General features: G+C 40.9%; 1 protein-coding gene across 1 annotated transcript; it reads right to left on the bottom strand.

The window, feature by feature from the left end:
• Nucleotides 1–5,846: 5,846 nt before the first annotated feature.
• hsdl2 (hydroxysteroid dehydrogenase like 2) lies at nt 5,847–16,127 on the bottom strand. Its single transcript, XM_026174631.1, has 10 exons — nt 15,970–16,127; nt 14,510–14,673; nt 14,293–14,391; nt 14,071–14,185; nt 11,207–11,310; nt 11,015–11,113; nt 10,672–10,938; nt 6,399–6,548; nt 6,163–6,291; nt 5,847–6,078 (listed from the first exon to the last, which is right to left on the bottom strand). Exons 1-10 carry the CDS (start codon nt 15,984–15,986, stop codon nt 5,963–5,965), a joined length of 1,260 nt encoding a protein of 419 aa, XP_026030416.1. The 5' UTR covers nt 15,987–16,127; the 3' UTR covers nt 5,847–5,962.
• Between the last annotated feature and the right edge of the window lie 3,702 nt (nt 16,128–19,829).

Here is a 19,829-nt window from a genome sequence, read left to right on the forward strand (position 1 = left end):
GCATCTTTCTTTCAGCTTAACGAGTGAACCGTCAGCTCGTTCAAACACACGTTAAAATCCGTTTGGCTCGACACCACCGAACAGAGGCAGCAATATAACATAGCTAACATTAACAGTGCAGTGAATCCTGCTTGTGCCGTGATATTCAGGACTGCAAACCGAGCAGCATCACTGACTTTCAGCCTGTTGTGTTTGTGGATATATGACTGTAACGGTGGACCCAAGAAATACCAGCCGGAGCGACTTTTGACAGTGCAGAACTTTTTATTAAGCTCGGGTTGTAGTGGACACATATACTCCGCGCTCTCTTTCTCTGCTGTCACGTTCCGTCTCCGTCTGTCACTGCCAACACATAAAGAGACACAATCACTGTCAGATCCCAGCACACCTGTTCACCCCGCCCCTGCGCCGCCCCGGGAGCTCACTGCGTCACGCCTCCTCTGCAGCTGGCCAAGGACCACACCCACGCCACAATGACTGACTTTAATTATCCACAAAATCACCAGATTCTCTGTAAGATTAAGGCCAACTATATATATATTTTGAAGTAGAGGCTTTAAAACCAAGTTAACGCTGAAAGTACAAACATCACTAATGTCACATAACTTTGCCGACATGTGGCCAACAGTAATGTTTTAATGTTCTTCATTATTAAACTTTCGCACATAAATAAGTGACACAATATTCAGTACTTGCTTTTGACAGTTCACTCTTCAGCCGCTCCCTTCTGCCGTATTTTGCGGCAAAATTATCCACACCCACCGCCGCGCTATGAATTGTGCAATATATGGGACCACGAAGCATGCACCGGACCACGCTTGATATTTGGGGAAATCGACGGCGCATTTGGAGTACGCATTTGAAGTACACTTCGAATTGGGACAGCCGTCGTCGCGTGGCGGTAACGTAATCGCACTCAAAATGCGTACTTCAAGCGTGCGGTCTCTTAATTGGGACACAGCCACTGTAACGAATAGAACACCTGTCCTGTCTAAGAAATAGATCAATAAAGTAAAAAAAAGAATTATGAAGGGACTCCGTTAAATAGGAAAAACAAATGAATTCAACAAATTCAAATCTAAATTGAATTTGTGGCCAACAGTAATGTTTTAATGTTCTTCATTATAAAAACATTCGCGAATAAATACGTGACATAATATTCAGTACTTACTTCTGAAAGTTTACTCTTCGGCGGCTCCGCTTCCGCCATTTTTTTCGGCAAAATTATCCACACCACAGCCGGGCTATGAAATCTGCCATATGTTGGGCCATGAAGGCTACACCGACCCATCCTTAAAATTCAGGGAAATTAAGGACGCATTTGAGGGCCGCATTTCGAGCAGCCTTTGAATTGGGACAGCCTTCGTCATGTCGCTGTGGCGTAATCGGCCTTAAAATGCGGCCTTTAAGGCTGCAGACAGTCCAAATCTGGTCATTGGTACTTCCTGGCTTATGTAGTTACTAGGTAACAAAAGCTCAACACTGCCCCTAGCGTCCTGGAGCACTTCCGTTGTGTTTTGGAATTTGCAAGTGTTTTGGAGTTTGCATGTATTTTGGAGTTTGCAAGTGTTTTGGAGTTTGTACGTGCTTTGTCTCTAGGGGCCACCGTATGTGCGTACTTGTAAGCGTGGCAATGGCGGAGGAGCGCGGCTAAAAAACTTATTACTTTTTCTGGGTCACAAAATAAAACTTTTAAGATATTTTCAGGCAAGAATGTAGCTGTGTAAAGTTTAAGTATCTGCTCGATTTATCAAGACATCACATATTTGCAAAAATGCTCTAACGTTTTCGGAGACGTCCATTTTTTTCATGCTTTGTGGCAGCTTTTGAACATCTGTGGCATCTATTAATGTCAAATCTAGCCTTTATTTAACAACATAAGCAATCTCTATGTTACAATAATTGCACAGCCATTAAGGATCAAATCAGTTTCTGAAAAATGTTCTGTTTTTTCTCCCTCTGCTTGCTTCTTACTGTCTTTGAGGCTCGGGACCAGCACTCCTGTTGTTGGACAGAAAGACATCAACTCAGCGGTAAGTATTTTGGTTTTCCAATATATTAGCAACTGTCAGTGACATTTATATTAATCAGGCTGAACTTTAATCATACTTTAGATCAGCCTGTTTTACTTATTGTTTTATTTGTGCTTTGGTTTGGGGAAGTTTTGCTGTTGACTCCAGTTAATTCTACAAGACATGCTGTGTAAGTAAACAAACAATAACAGTTTGGTCTGCATTTCTTGAAAGATCACATCCCCCAAACTTAGTTTAGAGGGTCTACACTGAATATAGTGAAGTCTGCAAATTTTCTAACAGCAAAATTTGTTTTGTGCCCAAATCATTTTGCACATCATTAGAATGAAAGTTATTGGCCATGTTTTCATAGCCCTTTTTAAAATGATGCTTTCATGACATTATTGTGTGTCGGGTGGGGGTCAGGGCTATCCAGACTGACAATTGGGACATTGAATGTCACCTCTCCAGTGGGGAAGGAGCCTGAGATTGTCCAAATTGGAGTCTGTTTTATACCAAATGCAGAAAAAAATGTTTTAAGAAAGCAATTAAGTTCATGTTCCAAAAAATATGATTGTTTGCTTGCAGGACACCAGGAGAGATGAGTCCTCCGTCACAGATGGTGTGGTCAGTGAAGATGGTCGCCTGCAGGTTCAAGCTCACTGCATCTCCAACCCACATCCACTGCCACTGCACTTAAGGGAAGTTAAAGACTTTCTTCTGCACCTACATTTGGATCACCTCGATCCATGATAGTCATTCAGGCAGTAATGCCTGGACTGGAAACAAGCCATCCTTAAAACATTACAACATTCCAGCTCATGTGTTGGAATGCAAAACAAATGTGTTGTTTAAATTAGAGACTGCACTTGTGACAGAACAACAAATATTTTATTTTGATTATATAAGTAATGTAAGTACGAAACAAACTTGTGGTAGACCTAAACTTATTTTCAGAATAATTACATCTGAGACTTTGTTTCATTGTGAGATTATAACAGTGATGGCAATATAATTGTTTGTTGTTCAGCAGAACAGTGTCCAGTATGTTGGCTGTTATACTTTGTTGTGTTTGAAAATAAAAGTTGGGCTGATTTTAACATCATTACAAAAAGTGTTGTTAATTATTTTTAATCATATTCAGGTTACCACAAATTGTTTTTTCATTTAGTTGAACTTGAAATGTTTGTCAGTAGGTAAACAATTAAAATTGTACAGTCAGAAATATCAAGTTATTCTTAATACTGCAGACTTGCAATGTGTAAGTTGTCCTAACAGTCATCTTAAGTAAGCTTTACTTACTCTTTTTGAGGCAACGAGTTTCCTCAATTTCTTTGAGTTCTGGGAACTAACAAGGCTGTACACTGTACTCAAAATGAGTAAGTTGCCCTAACTTGGTCATCTTACGTAGACTTGATCGAATTTTCTTGAGTTCTGGGAACAAATGAGCTTGTACAGAGTACTCAAAATAAATAAGTTGTCCTAATTTAGTCATTTTTAGCTAAGCTTTACTCAATTTTTTTGAGGCAACAAGTTTCCTCAATTATTTTGAGTTCTGGGAACTAATTAGATTTTACAGTGTAGGACTCCAGTAGAGAACGTAATTTAACTCTTTCTGCACCTCTGGGTGAATGAGATGCTGACAGATCGCTTTTTTTTTTCTTTCTATCGGGTTGTTTTTCTTTACTCGAAGAGATCAAATTATTGGTGGGGACAATTCAATAATCGCTGGATATTGGTGGGGACATGTCCCTTCCGTCCATGCCAAATCTACGCCCTTGGTGTGTGCCATTATCTATGCTGAACCAGACATTCCAGCAATAGCTGAGTGACAAGCAGATACAAAAGGGCTGACCTGTCACAATAAAACAGTCCCAGGTCAGTGCCACATATGCAGATGATACGCAGTTATATTTCCACCAGAAGGCAGAGAATACAAATGTAAATTAAATAACAGGAAGGCCTTACCAACATAAATATTAAGAGTATTCATGATATCAAGAACTACAGTATTGATAACTGACATTTGTTAAGTGATACAATTTAATGCACCCTTTTCTAAATAGAAGTAGTTTTTGGTTCCCAACTGGCACGTAAAAAAAAAAAAAAAAAGGCAGACAGTAATAATGAGCTAGTTCTCACCTGCTGCTCCTTGTTCCTGATGTTGCTATCACTCTGTAGCAACGTGTTTTTCATGTCCTTACTTGAATAAAAGTGCTAAAGACAACACAGTTAGATAGCCATATATTTGCATCAACAAGGTGATTCCCAAAATGCCTTCAGCCTAAGCCTATCTTTGCATGCCGTGCTGTCCTTAAAAATGTTAAGGAGCCTGGACAAGTGGAGGACAGAAGAAGTATGAGGCCTAAAAAAACTGCAGTGGACAAACAGTATGTGAAAGTTATGGAATTGGAAAAACAAAAACCTGACACTGCATCTGGACCTTCTGCTGATTGTTTGCTGTTCACTAAAATCTCATCAGAAATGGTGTCAGAATGGTGGCTGTCAAGAAGACATTGTTAAGGCCTGGAAAAAGGGCAAAAAGGCTGAGGGAGTCAGACAAGAAGATGCAGCTGTCTGATGGATTTATGACTGCAAATTTGAAAATTGTGGTTTAAATTGTTGTCAGTATGTAAGGAGGAGATCAGAAGAGAGGTCCAGCAGCCATCTGTAAAACACTAATAATTGAAGCAGAAAAAAGCCTCTAAAATTAAGATGACCCATCAAACATTTGTGGACATGCTATTGCATCAGTCTTACCTACAAACATTTGTTTACAGATGTTCTATAAAGTCAAGTTTTTAGTTTTTGTGTTTTACACTACGGGGCCACCGTAAAGAGCTCACAGGAAATTTAAATCATTAAAGTTTCACTGAAGCCTTCCTGCATGCACACTGGCAGCGTCATAGTTTAAAAAGTCAGAGACAATCAGGGCGCCTTCAGAGCAGCAGCGCCCCCTGGTGTTCCCGATTTGTATGAATAAAAATGCGTGCATTTTAACTTCGGTTTTACATTTTAAAGCTGATGCACTCAGGAATCTTTGAGTTTTTTTGTTAGTGTGTAATTAAAATTAGTTTCTGTTTTTAGCACCATGAAGAAATTAACCTGATTTAATTTCGGACAAGACAGAATAAGGTAGAAAGGAAAGTGGGAACAAATTAGAGAACAGACATGCAGGATTAGGGTTGTACTTAAACCCAACATGGGCCACCTGCTCAACCAGGTAAGCAGATCCCAAACTGATTTATTAGCAGTAAATCAAAACTGGAAATTAATCTAAATAAAATAGTAAATAGTATCAAAGCTACTCATGCTTTTACAGATTCGCATAAGACCTTATTCAGGATTAAACAGGGTCAAACCAAAGACACACATCCATCAATTAATTCTGAAGGAAACTTCTAGTTGGCCCATTAATAATCATCAACTTACACCCATCTGTATTTCTTTCATTTTTTTGCAATTAAAATCTGATAATCTGTTAGTGTTTATAACTACTGATATGAAAACACATTTCACTTCAAAATGTGAAAGACACAGAACTATTAAAAATAGTCAGTACTGCGTTAATCCCCTGCATGCACTCCAGCAACAGTACTGCTGCAGCAGTACTGGTGTCTGATATCTGGCTGTACTTGCCTGCTGCTGTCATAACAGCTGTTATCGAGGGGAATAGATCAAATCAGTCTCTGTATCAGGCTGTAAACACGTTTATTTCTGCTGTAAAGCTGGGCATTTTAACGTGGGGCTGAGTCACTGCTGGAGCCTATAGTGGACATTGGTTTCTGATTGGCTGTCTGAACTCAGCTGAAGGAAGGTATTGGACACAGCCTGGATGTTATTAAGGTTGCTTTATTGAGGTGTTAATGTGTTTTTATTATTAAGGCAACATGTACAGGAACAAAGAGCAAGAGGGTGGGGCCTGTATACATGTGGGTGGGGTTTCATTTTCACAGTTTGGCCTTGTTCATGCGATTCATGAGTTTCTCCAACTTGATCGCCAGCGTCATGTCTCCTTTGATCTTCAGCTTCCCTGACATGAATGCCATCGTGGGCTTCAGTTTTCCTGAAATAACAAAACTGCAGCTTCACTAATGTTTCCTATAGTCATTTTTTTTTTTTTTTTTTTATTGCCATGGTGACAGGTTACCTGAAAACATCTTGCTGAAGTCACTGGAGTCCATTTTCATGACAACGTCAGCTTTGGTGGGGGGCTCACCCTGCCCCACGCTGCCCGAGCCAGTCTTCAAGTCCAGAAACCAAACGCCAGTGTGCTCTCCTATATGAACATAAACAAGTGTTGAAGACACGCCCATTGAATCTCTTTATATGGACATAAATGTTAAAGACACGCCCACTGGACTTGCCCCTTTAATTCCTTGTTACCTGACAGGTCAAACTGATAGATGCCCTGAGTAGACTTGACAACGTCTTCATTAATGACTCCTTTGATGGCATCAAACGTGGTTTCCACTGGGCCTCCAGAGGTGGGCGTGGCTGATGATGAGGATGGTGGTTTAAAGGCTGGGGTTGCCCCTAGGAAAAAATAAGAAGGTGTTAAAAATGGTAAAGACCCCGGGGCTGCTGGGATGTCAAAGTCAAAGCCAACGTCTTTATTTTTTTTTAGTTTTAGTCTTTTCACCAGGTGACTGGCTAAAAGAGCTCCAGGGTAATAAACTTAATGTTCCCATTTATTCTTGATAATGTCACAGTGACTGAAACTATTTCTCCTAACACAAATTATTGCACTGCATTTTATTTAGATTTGAATTTGTTGAATTCATTTGTTTTTCCTATTTAACGGAGTCCCTTCATAATTCTTTTTTTTACTTTATTGATCTATTTCTTAGACAGGACAGGTGTTCTATTCGTTACAGTGGCTGTGTCCCAATTAAGAGACCGCACGCTTGAAGTACGCATTTTGAGTGCGATTACGTTACCGCCACGCGACGACGGCTGTCCCAATTCGAAGTGTACTTCAAATGCGTACTCCAAATGCGCTGTCGATTTCCCCAAATATCAAGCGTGGTCCGGTGCACGCTTCGTGGTCCCATATAGCCCACAATTCATAGCGCGGCGGTGGGTGTGGATAATTTTGCCGCAAAATACGGCAGAAGGGAGCGGCCGAAGAGTGAACTGTCAAAAGCAAGTACTGAATATTGTGTCACTTATTTATGTGCGAAAGTTTAATAATGAAGAACATTAAAACATTACTGTTGGCCACATGTCGGCAAAGTTATGTGACATTAGTGATGTTTGTACTTTCAGCGTTTACTTGCTTTTAAAGCCTTTAAAATATAATAATACAATAGTCGACCTTAATCTTACAGAGATTGTGATGATTTTGTGGATAATTAAAGTCAGTCATATATCCACAAACACAACAGGCTGAAAGTCAGTGATGCTGCTCGGTTTGCAGTCCTGAATATCACGGCACAAGCAGGATTCACTGCACTGTTAATGTTAGCTATGTTATATTGCTGCCTCTGTTCGGTGGTGTCGAGCCAAACGGACTTTAACGTGTGTTTGAACGAGCTGACGGTTCACTCGTTAAGCTGAAAGAAAGATGCTTTAATCACAGGAGTCACACATGTGTCCACTGTACCATCTGGGAACTCTTCTTGTTTAGCACTCGTAATAACACAAACACTAAATCCTCCTTCTCTTGTGCTGTTTTGTAGCAGTGTGTACACCTGAGACACCTGTCTGTCTGTCCTGCACTCTCTCTCTGTTTCTTTCTCTCTGATTGTGTAATAAAAGTATGAACATGTATTTATAAGTTACACTTGTGTTTGAATCCTGCAGCTTATCACACATTTGATTTCTATGTGTGACAACTGCAAGTGTCCAGAGTGAGGACAGACTGAGGGACCCACTGCTGCACATCATCTGTGAGGCTTTGCACCCCTGATGATCCACCAGGACAAACTCAGCAGTGTGTGAGGAAGAGGAGGAGGAAGAGCCAGCAGCAGCTGACAGATGGAGAGAATAGACAGACTGTTCCCTCTTTGTGAAGGACTGCTAGGAAAGTTTAACATAACTAATTGTCTGTCCTGAATCAGTCTTATTAGGTAATGTTCAAATAATTGTATCATTCCAGTGTTTTCAGTGTGGGAGAAAGTACTCAGGGCCTTCAAGTTACACACTATGAAAGGCAGCAACAAGTTTAATATTCAGAAACCTAAAGTATGTATCAGCAGCAGAATGGAGCTAAAAATAAATGTTTATTTCAGTTCTATGAAGCTTTGAGTATTTTGGATTAGTAGCACTGCTGTGTTTGTTGCATCATATTGCTGTAATTGTTTATATGCTTTATATATTCTGAGGTAAGTTGACCTATAGTGTTACATAATATTCTATAAGGATGTTATGTGTTTGTAGACTTTCTGCCCAGTTTGACCCATTTAGCAGAAGTCCAGCCTGTTTAAGGCTCTGATATCTATTCTGTATGACTTAAAGCAGTTATGACAGGGTCTGATTTTCTCACCCAATAAAGGAATATTTCATATATCAGTCTACTCTTCATTTTATCAGAAACAGTTATCACAGCTTGTACATTTTCTTTTTATAAATATATGTAAGCAATGAGCCAAATGTGTTGCCAACAACAATAATAAAAGAACAATATTTGTCTCTTATATATGATACATCTATATATACACTGTCAAAGATACTTGTCTTTGAGTGAAGATTTAATGTGACAGGAAATATAAATAACTGCAACTTGAATCTTTGACACAGAGTTCAAGCTCACTGCTGTAATATATCCTGTAAAATATATATCTATTTATCCATCTATATATATCATAATAATCTGACAATACATATAATATTGGCCATATTATATTTACTAGAGATGGCACGATACCACTTTTTTATGTCCGAAACCGATATCATACATTTGGATATCGGCCGATACCGATATGAATCCGATATAGTGTGTTTTTTAATTAAAACTGTTTTTTTAATATCTTGCTGCATTTTGTATAAGTTTGTATACTCAAGTTTAAATAAACAACAACACTAAAGCTATTCTGTTATACCTGTATGCAAAAACTACACTGCACCCAAAATATTTCATAGTTCAATACTGATCAATCTAATAAACTTAAACCTACTCCATCCATCCTCCCTATTCTGGTATTTTAAAGAGTAAGCAACCTAATTAATAGGGTTGCAAACTCCCAGCAAAAAAAATAAATAAATAGGGAACCACCCTCCACCTCATGATGCTTAATCGACGTAAAAACTTTAATTTGATGAAGTGTGAAATAAAATGCACAGAAATCAATTATTTTTCAAGAATAATTAAATAGATTCAACATCTTTCTTCAACAGAATTGCAGACTGCACAGATGGAAAAAGTACTATAGCTTACTAGGGTATATTAGACTTAACGTTACTATATACAGTAATGGACTTCTATACATTTTACATCAGATTAAAACTTTGGGTGTAAGATTCAGATAATTATTTATTAAAAGCTAGACATTTTAAATGAGAATAAGAAAGAAAAGTATGTCTTTGTGCCCCCTTTTCCCTGTTCATGCCCTATCGGCCCCCCTGGCTAAACTTTGCTAGATCCGCCCCTGCACAGTTACCAGCGTCAGCTACATAGAAAAAGATCCTGGTGTAGAAAGTAATATTAAATAAATTCTAACAACAGCTTATCAAGGTTAAACGTGCTGGTGTTGTTCAGCCTCTGGTTTCCTCTTTCTGGCGCGAAGTGGGCGATAAACAAACAAGAGAGACGGACTCGTGACAGAAAAGCCGATCAGCTGATCATTGATCAGTTTCACGATTGAAGTAGCAGCAGGAGAGGGAGGGAGAGAGAAGAGGCAGTCGCTCCATATATCGGTTGTTAAGCTTAACGCTGGAATGCTTTACAAATATTCAGAGATGAACTTACACACTTGCTTTACTTCTCTCTGGGATAACTTCCTCGGAGATGAATGCCAGTTTGGTAGCGAGGCTCCAAATGCTGAACCAGACAACAGATCTCGCACGCCACAGCCGCTCTATCACGTGACACACTGCTCCGACGTGCTACGGTTATGAGCCGAGTTAGGCCGTGTTGCAAGTTTTGTGAGGTGCTTTTTTGATATTTAATGGACCGGATTACATTTTTTTTTATTTCTCTCCAATATCCGATCCAGTAATTTAGGTCAGTATCGGACCGATACCGATACGTAATATCGGATCGGTCCATCTCTAATATTTACATTACCAAAGTGAGATGACTTTAGTCTCATGAACAACATTAGCTAATTGTTATTTACTCACTAATCTTGAAATGACTTCAGTACAGAAATGAAGCCCAACAATCATGTTTTACAGTCCCGTGGTCTCAGCCTCAGATACTCAACTAATCAAAGTGATGTCATGACAAAAATGAATGACCAAGAAAACATTTTTCTCCTTCATTTCTGTCAAACAAAGCTGTATGAAACGTTTCTCGCGGTTAGTATCATGGTAGCTAGGCAACCTGAACAGCGCAACGAAGGCTAGACCGTCCCATTTCACAAGCCTCTCACTTCCGCACTTCTCGTACTTATAGTACGCACCGTACGTAGTACGTGTAGTGCGCGTACTTCAAGCGTGCGGTCTCTTAATTGGGACACAGCCAGTGCCTGGCAGGCAGCAGTGTGTTTGTTTGTACCGTGCTGCTCCATCTTCTCTACCAGTGACTCTGGAGTCTCATCCAGGAAGAAGTCTGGCAGCAGAGGGTGACCCGGCTGGACAGCGTACTGGTCGAAGTCTTTGACGCCCTGCTCTCTGAGGAACTCCTCATCCACCAGGAAGTGACCCGTGTAATCTTTCGGACGGGACAGGATGGCGTAGGCAGCGTCCGCTATGATGTCAGCTTTCCGACACTGTTTACTGACACCCTCTCCCCCCAGCATGTCCATGGCTGCTGTCTGAATCGCTATGGCAACAACACAGAGCAGGGTTAATATTACAGAATAAGTGTTAGCATTGTTAGCATGCTAACAGCTGCTCACCCGTCCTCGGCCAGAGGGCGTTGACGGCAATTTGACCTCTGAACTCTTCAGCCATTCCCAGTACGCACATGGACATGCCATACTTCGCCATTGTGTAGGCTTTAAAAAAAACAAACAAAAAAAACAAATCAGACATGTAAAGGTTGTACAGATGCATGATGGGACACAGGGCCAGATAGTTGCTATAGTTACCGGTGTGGTTCTTGAACCAGACGGGGTTCAGGTTGAGAGGCGGCGACAGGTTCAGGATGTGAGGATTCCGACTCTTCAGCAGGTGAGGGATGACCAGCTTAGACCTGAAACACAGACCCATCAAACATGTGTGACCACATACATGTTACTGTCCACATGTATTTGAAAACCTGTTCCAGTAACACAAGTGTTTTCCTTGTGTTTGTCTTGTTTTCTAATCATTGAAAGACAAAGCTGTATCTGATTACATGAATACGCTACACTCTGCTCCAGTTCATACTGCCCTCTGCTGGTGTTGTCATGCTTTGCCCCACAACACAGATCTCACACAGTATCAGTTTAAAAGGAGGAGCATCTTTCCCCCCCCCCCCTCACAGGACTGTCAACCTTACACAAATGACTTTAAGTTTAAATGTTAAAGTCACTTTCATGAATGATACTGAGGGGAGGCAGGAGGAAGTGACACGCAGCTGACAGGGTGACACGTTCACCCTCTGAAACCCAAAACACACAAAGCGCTCATCAGTCCACACCACGAGTTTATTCCCAACTCCCAGGATGAAGACACGTTTACATGTTCACAGCGATGCATGAGTTCTCTTTACTGTGAACAGATGTGGGCGAATATCAGCTGAGCAGCAAGATTAACTCATAACATCTGCCCTGAGTTTCCTTTTACACCTGTACTCATACCAACTGTCCATCGTGGCCTCACAGCCAACTTTTCACTGATGGATATGAGAAAGTTTGGCCTGAAATAATGATGTGTACAGAATAAATGGCTAAAAATCGAGTTGTCACTGATCACTGACCATCATCCATCAGCTCACCCTGATCTGAAATGACTTAATCTAAAACTGGACTAAATGCAGTTTAAATAGTTTTTGCACTATGAGCTGTTTAGACACCGTTCCAAGTTCAAATATGATGCAGTCATTAAATGCTGCAGGGCAAAATTTTAAATGTTCAACAGAGTCTAAAATTATTTAGTTTGACTCTCGAAGTCACCAAAGTATCTGTTTTTATCTGAGTCCTATACGCAGCCACTCTTTTTTTATTTGGGCTCTTCAGCCTGTATTTTGACAGGCTAGACAAGAGAGCACGCAGGCGTAAACACACAAACACAGCAAATAGCTTGAGCCCAACTCAAACCAAGGCCTCTGAATTCGTCTCGGGGCAAAGGTGTAACCTGCTCAGCCTGCTGAGGAGTACTGGCAGCACTGGAAGGTTTTCAGCACGTATCGAGTTCTGGTTTTTCCAGTCTCATGAAACTCTGAGGACACGTGGCTCCTTAACTCCTCCTTAACTTGACTCACAAAATGCAAACCGTCCATCTCCTCAACTCCAATACTAAGTAATGACACCCAAATCACAGCACATCGTGTTTTAACGCACACAGAGAGCAGTGTACTGATAGTGTGGTAGATTACAAGCACGACTGGTGTTTAGACCAAACCTGTTTAATGAGTGCTTCCATCATGCTCCGCTCATACCAGCGGCTCGTGAAGTTATCAGGCAGGAGTGTTTATGGAGAGCTAGATTATGATGTTATAGAAAGACTGCTGTAGCACCCATGTATGCTCATTGAGTGCCACCTAGTGTCATTTCAACTTTACAGCAGGACCATCTGAGGACAGAGGGTTAAAGAAGCTTAAACAGACATGCACCTCTTACTTGTGACTTCTCTACCTTCAACTTGGTGGGAAACATGATGTGAGGGAAGTGTTTGAAAGCAGAAACTATAAGGAGATGTTTGGTGCTCAGAGAATATGACTTTTAACCACACTATATGAAAATTTAAAGAAATAGCAACAGATGTCTTATTTCAGTGATCCAGTGAAACCTTTCCCTGCTCCATGTCTACGATTTCTATAAGTGAAGAAAAATTCCTTCCATTCGTCAATTATCCTAAAGGGTGAAACACACATTACTAATGTAAACTGAACTCAAGTGAACACTGAACTCACTTTGATAAGTTAATCTTTCATGATCTGAACAATTTCTATAAATCATGCAAATCGGTTATTACAGCAGTGCAACGTTTAACAACCTGCTGGTGGAAAATTAAAGGACACCAGCAGCATTTCCACGATGCGCTCCACTCACTCAGGTTTCTGAACAGCCTGATGAGACGGTGTCAGCTCGTCTCCTAAAGTGTGGTCTTCTTCCTCTGCTATGAGCTGATAAAAACATGTGGCTACTTTATTCCCGCTAAAAGCACTGAAACTTGTTTCTTTGATATTTAGTGCACTTCAGCTCAGCTCACGGGGCAGGGGTTTACAAATATACTTGGCAAACAACAGGTTGCAGGACAAAAACACCACCGGAGAGTTGTGTCACTCCGTCAGTTTCAAAACTTGAAACAGTTTGACGACCTTTATGTTTACTTTGGTGGTACGTGTTCTCATGAGGTGTAGTGTGTGTTTGAGAGTCACACCGTTTTGGTTTAAAGCTACAAGAACTGTAACTATGCTGTTGTGCTCACATCATCATCAGGTCACATGGAAACATCATCTTTTTTTGATCCACTGGATTACAAATGCAGACTCTGCTCTTTATTTGCCCGTTGTCATGGTGAATCAGTGATGACAGCTTTCTTTTATCAACTCAGAGCTGAGTGATTAACCCTGATCAGCCTTTCTGGCACTCAAACAGTCACCTGTAACTCCTCACTGTAAACATACTTCCTGTATGTGAACTCACAGTTTACAGGAGACAAGCTGGTTACCTGCTCTACCTGTTCTCACCTGTCACAGACCTGGAACTACCAATCGTGTCTGCGTGTGATGGATGAGTTGCTGTAGCTTTAAGCGTCTTAGCTCACTTCCTGTTTAAAAAAAACAAATGCAGGTATGTGCTCATACGTCAGGTAAGTTCCTCTCAGGTTGATTCCCAGCATCAGGTCGACCTTTTTCATATGCGTCTCCAGAGTTCCTGTCAGACTGATGGCACTTGCATTGTTCACCAAGATGTCGATGCCTGCCAATCAGACAGGAACTGATGATGTCACTGATAAGGTGGTGTGTTGCCAGGATAGAATTTACTTCCTGTTCTGATTAAAGGTGATTTTGAAAAAGTGTCTTTACCTCCAAATGCGTCAACGGCTTTCTGAACAGCATCTCCGATCTGCTGCTCATCACGAATGTCCACCACGCATGGCAATGCCTTTCCGCCCGCTGCCTCCACTGCAACATGCGCGCGCGCACACACACACACACACACACACACACACACACACACACACAAAATGTAAGTTCAGAGACAAAGGTTGCTCGTTACCTTATTGACCTGTCAGCGCCTCACCCTCCTGTGCTGCGGTGTAGATGGTCCCGGGGAGTTTGGGGTGGGGCTCAGCAGTTTTGGCAGCAATCACGATGTTGGCACCATCTCTGGCAGCTTTCAGAGCTATGGCCTTCCCGATTCCTCGACTCGCTCCGGTGATGAAGAGCGTGCAGCCAGCTAGCTTCCTGCAGCAGGAAGAAAGTTAACCTATATGCCAACACCTCCCTTCTCCCCTCAATGAAAATAAGACAGAAGAAAATTAAAAGAACCTAAATAATCCGCCCTACATTTTTTATTTCTTGTTTTAAGTTAATTAAATGTTTAATATTCTTAAAATAGGAAACAAAGGAATGCGTTAATTTCTTTAAAAACAAATTAAAGAAATTTCATCGGTTTGTACGGGCCATATTTGAGATTAAATTAATAAAATGTATATATTTGACACACACAGGACTCTGAATTGTTTGTCAATTCCAAATATGCAAGTTTCTGTTGGTTTTTAATAGTAAAACCTACACAGCAACATTGTTTTATTTTGAAAATTCACTTCCTGTAAGGTTAGCTTAACTACACTAGCGTTCAGCGGCTGTTCGAACAAAAAAAATCATCTGAATAAGTCTCAGTCCAAAAACGAGCTTCAGGCAAACTTTTCCTGCTAAAAAACAATTAAAGGAGGGAGTGTTTAATTAGGCCGGGAGCTAACAGACAGAGGTAGTTACACGGTAGCTGCTGCTGCTGCTACAAACTCCTACATCTGACGCTTTGAACGCTACAACTCAAAGGTCAAAGGGCAGACAGAGTACAGCCAAATTGCGAATTATTTATGAAAGACAGTTATAACAGTTCGGCTCCACTATGGTCGAAAACGTTTATTTATATTAAAATGGCCACTTGTTAGTGGGTTGATTCCTTGGGATTGTCGAGTGGATGCCGATGCAGCTAATTAAATGTTTAAGCTGAATTCAGACTGATCACCTGTGACCAGACGCTGCAGATAAGATCCTGTAATTTAAAGCAATGCCACCAGCTCAGTTCCTCTCCCGTGAGGTACCAGTTTAAAACTGTTTACATACACTACAGTTCTACAGCTTTTCTCTGCTCTGAACTCTAAATCAGGTGGTTAATAAATGCAGACCACACAAGTTTCTGAACAGAAACAGCCTGTTTGCATGCAAGGGCAGAATCTCATCGTGAATAAGCAGTTGCCACCAGATCCAATACAATAACCTTGGACTTCATAATGCCTTGCTCAAAAAGACAGACGACAAGAGAAGAAGAACAAAGTATAGCAGATTTACACAACGGAACTCTTCATCATTAATTCGGCTGCGTTAAAACCCTCAAATCGAACCATTTTATTAATTTAAAACCTCCGCTTGTTCCAGGGCTGCGTAGCATTCCGTGACGACACTTCGTGCGAACCGCGGACTTTACACAGCGAACTTTTGAATGGACTACTGCGTGCAGGAGAAGGCACTCACCCTGTGTTCTGGAGCATGGTGGGGCTCAGGTGAGTTGAAATGTAGAGGAAGCGATCACAGTTTGTGCACAAATTAGCTGCGGGTCGTCTTCTTCACCTTTCACCCAATTCAAGCGCCCCACGCCACAGCCGGAAGTCATACATAACTTCCGGTCCGCATACCGACGAGATGCATCAATCGGACTATAATTTTTTTAATTGCTTAGAGTTTGCTCAAAATTCATTCACTTGTGTAAAATACTGCATTTTGTTCAGTTCAATTATTTTCATATATAGTACAAAATCCCAACGGTGGCAGTCCGACACTAACACATGTATGCAACCAAAAACCATTTTTTTGACTGTTTCTTAGATTTTCATCTCACTGAAACATTCAAAAATATATATTTTTTAATTCCATCTCGTCAGGTTTGCTAGCAGAACTCACGTTTTTAGTTTAATTAAGCGTGCAATGTCCCTTTTAAAACTGAACTTTGGTATCGTATACTTGAGTCAAAAAACCATAACCAATAATTATTTCTTACATTAATGTAATATTTCTAGAAAATGAAATAAATTGAGGGGGGTCAGTAGGAGTGGGAGGGTACCGTAGGTTTGGCGATGTGAGGAGCTCAGATGATCCCCAACAGGTTTGTTTTGTTCATAGGGAAAGGTAAGGAATCTCAGAAAAATTATGCATAGTATTGAAAATCAAATATTGATTTTTGTCATTGCTGTTGTGCTTTTTATAATGTCAACTCCTCATGTTTTGCAAAAAAACCAAAAAGAAAACAAAACAAAACTGTACGTCATGGAGGCAACTGAAGATCATTTTTTGAGTCAACACCCTAAAAAACATGAAATTTACCAAAAGTATTCCATGCAGCTGAACAGTAGCGGTTTCTGATATGGGCGACACCGGCGGTTGCCCGGGGCGGCATCGTGGTGGGGGCAGCATCACGGGCATCGGCAAAAAAAAAAAAAAATTGCTCGTAGGCTACTCATGCTGCCCCGACATCAGCCAGCGCATAGTGGGACTGGCGCAGGCACCAATCGGTTTTCTATCGCACATTTTCTGGCAGTAACGGTGTGTTCACACCGAACGCGATAGAGGCAGGCAGAGCGTCAGGCTTAAGGGCGCCCTCCGTTTGCGAGGTGCGCCTACTGCTTGCGGCACAGGGAGGAGAGGGCGGGGCGGCGGGGGATTCTCTGGCTGGCTGGAGCAGCGTCTAATAACCAACTCGGAAAATAAAACAAAATAAAAAACAAACCAACGAACACGAAAACACCAGAGATCATGATACAGACTTATAATTTGCACCGATGTTTTTTCCAAATTCTATACGAGAGCCCTCGGTGCGCCTGCTTGCTGCTGAAGTCAAAGTAAACTTTATTGACATCTCCGCTACATACAGTCCAGTAGAGAGACAAGATGACGAGGCTCCAGTTACAGCAGTGCAAGTAAACAAACAATAAATATAAGAAGAGTGAGAAAATAAATATAAGCTTTAGGACTAGGGGTAAAGGGATCAATAACAATTTATAATTTACAGTTTGATGATTTAAAGTCTCACACAACCCGAGGGAGTGTTCGCCCAGGGCGCCAAACAGGCTAGGACCGCCAATGCAGCTGAATTTTTATTTTATTTTATTTTTTTCAGACCTGTGTAATGCAAAGAAAACTGAAAACACCAACAATCACATGGCTCCCTGTGAGCAAGCACTTTAGCGACAAAGGGAAGGAAAAACTTCCCTTAAACAGGAAGAAACCTACAACAGGGAGAGGTAGCAATTAGAGCAGGAAGACAGGACAAAGACACACTGTGTAAGAAGTTAAACGCCATCTTGTAACCAATTTATTATACATATATATTAGGGGTGCAACGATACTCGTATCGATATTGAACCGTTCGATACAGTGCTTTCGGTTCGGTACGCATATGTATCGAACAATACAAAATTTTTAATTTATTTTATCAACTTTCCTTCTGACGATGCTGTCTGTGTTGAGCGCTCAGTGGATCTGCATTCGACTACACCGCCTAGGCTGCACTGTCGAGTGCACATCCACTGAGCGCAGCGCAAGCTAGCAAGACAGAGGCCCTTTCTCAATTCTCAAGTACGTACTCGCCGAGAACGCACGGGAGTACAGACTCGAGATTTGTACAATTGGAACACCAGCGTACTTGATGATGTCACAGGTCCGGAGTTTTTACTGCTGTCCCCTCTTAATTTAACTGTGAGTAATATGTTATGAAGCTTAACTTTAATCACAGCCAAACCGGTTTACTCAGGAACAAATAAAACACTGAAATAAACCAAACATTAACATTTAGAAGTGATCTAAGTGACTTATATATCATGTTTAACCTCAGTAGTGAAATCTCTATTAATAAAAATGTATTTTTTTGATCCAAAAAAATGTTCATGCCTTTTTAATTTGTCATTTATTAATATATATATATATATATATATATATATATATGCACACACACACACGTGTGTGTGTGTGTGTGTGTGTGTGTGTGTGTGTGTGTGTGTGTGTGTAAAAGTGAGTTGAAATCTTGGTTTGCACCAATAACTGAAGAGTTAGCAGATGTTGAATCAACAAACAAGAAATCAAAAACAGAATTGTGCTAAAAACTGGCAGAGTTCCTGTGTTTCAGAATATAAGACCTTATATAAAATATAAGACCTTATATAAGGTCTTATATTTTAAAGGTTGCAGTGAAGGTGAAGGTGGCAGTGCTGAGCAGACTGTGACCATGAAGCTAAAATGTTGCAGGAGAAACATATTGGACAGTGAGGATACTTTTGTAATCATGCTTGGACAGAGTTAAGCATCTTGGGTTATGATATTTGATAACAAAAAAAAAACAAAAAAAACTTCTAGTCTGAGCAGGAAATGTAATGAAAATCAGGAACAAACTGTTCACCTGTGGCACCATGAACTAATTTTTTTTCATCAAGAGACAAATAAAGGAAATTTGTTCATCCCCTCCCAGATATGTGCTTCCAACAGACTGACAAGGCTGGGCACACAAAACAAAAACAATTAGACCAAAAAGGACACAGGGAACAGTTTGCACTGTTGTCACTGATGTTTACAAACTGATACAAGGAGGTTTGGTGTCTGTCCAGGGTCCTCTTCAGAACTACATGTATAACTCACCTGTTTCCTCTTTAGCCACTCCTTTAGGGGCCTCAATCACCAATTCTCTGCATGTTTTCCTTCAGTACATCCATCAAATGTCTGAGGTCTAATGTCAAAAACACCTCAGACTTTGTCTCCAAACCGCTGAGCCTGAGCTCATGTGCCCTTTTCTAACCCCGCCCATCCTGCTCAGCACCAAAAGAAGAGATTTTAACATCTTCAGCTCACCCTCCTGCCTTTTTAATCAGTGCCACCGTCCCTGAACCATCCATCACAGCAGGTCTCACTACGAGCTTATCAACTCTCCCTTTCACACATCACCCACTCATCTCTGTCCACTCCACCTTCCTTGTGCACTGTCTGTTGCTTTGGACGGCTGACCCTGGGTAATTAAACACTACCTTCACCATCAGATTCTGCTCCTTGCATCTTCACCTTTATAACTCACCTGATTAAACTGTATTGAGGCTTAGAGTTTGCATTATTAGGGGTGGTCCTCAGACAGGTGCTGTAGTTTCTAGCTACTTGCTAGGCTTCACCTCAGCTAATTTAAGTCCCTTTACTGGACCTGTGGACCGTGTTTGAGCGGTTGGAGCTTTTTATTAAATAGTGTTATAAAATCTGCTGTGGAGTCAAATGTACTAACAGACATTAAAAGTCTGAGGTGGAGTTCTGATGAGTGAAATTCTACAATTCAGCATTTAGCAGGTATCTGTGTCTGTACAGTA

Source organism: Astatotilapia calliptera, chromosome 7 (assembly GCF_900246225.1).
Source record: "Astatotilapia calliptera chromosome 7, fAstCal1.2, whole genome shotgun sequence".
In the NCBI taxonomy this organism is placed as follows: domain Eukaryota; kingdom Metazoa; phylum Chordata; class Actinopteri; order Cichliformes; family Cichlidae; genus Astatotilapia; species Astatotilapia calliptera.

Bases quoted from the DNA above. Each gene is read 5' to 3' on its own strand.
- hsdl2 (XM_026174631.1), bottom strand. The intron at 6,549-10,671 runs GTACAAACAAAC...ATTTTTTCCTAG, and splicing joins AGAGAAGATGGAGCAGCACG to GGGCAACCCCAGCCTTTAAA. The intron at 6,292-6,398 runs GTAACAAGGAAT...ATGTTCATATAG, and splicing joins CTATCAGTTTGACCTGTCAG to GAGAGCACACTGGCGTTTGG.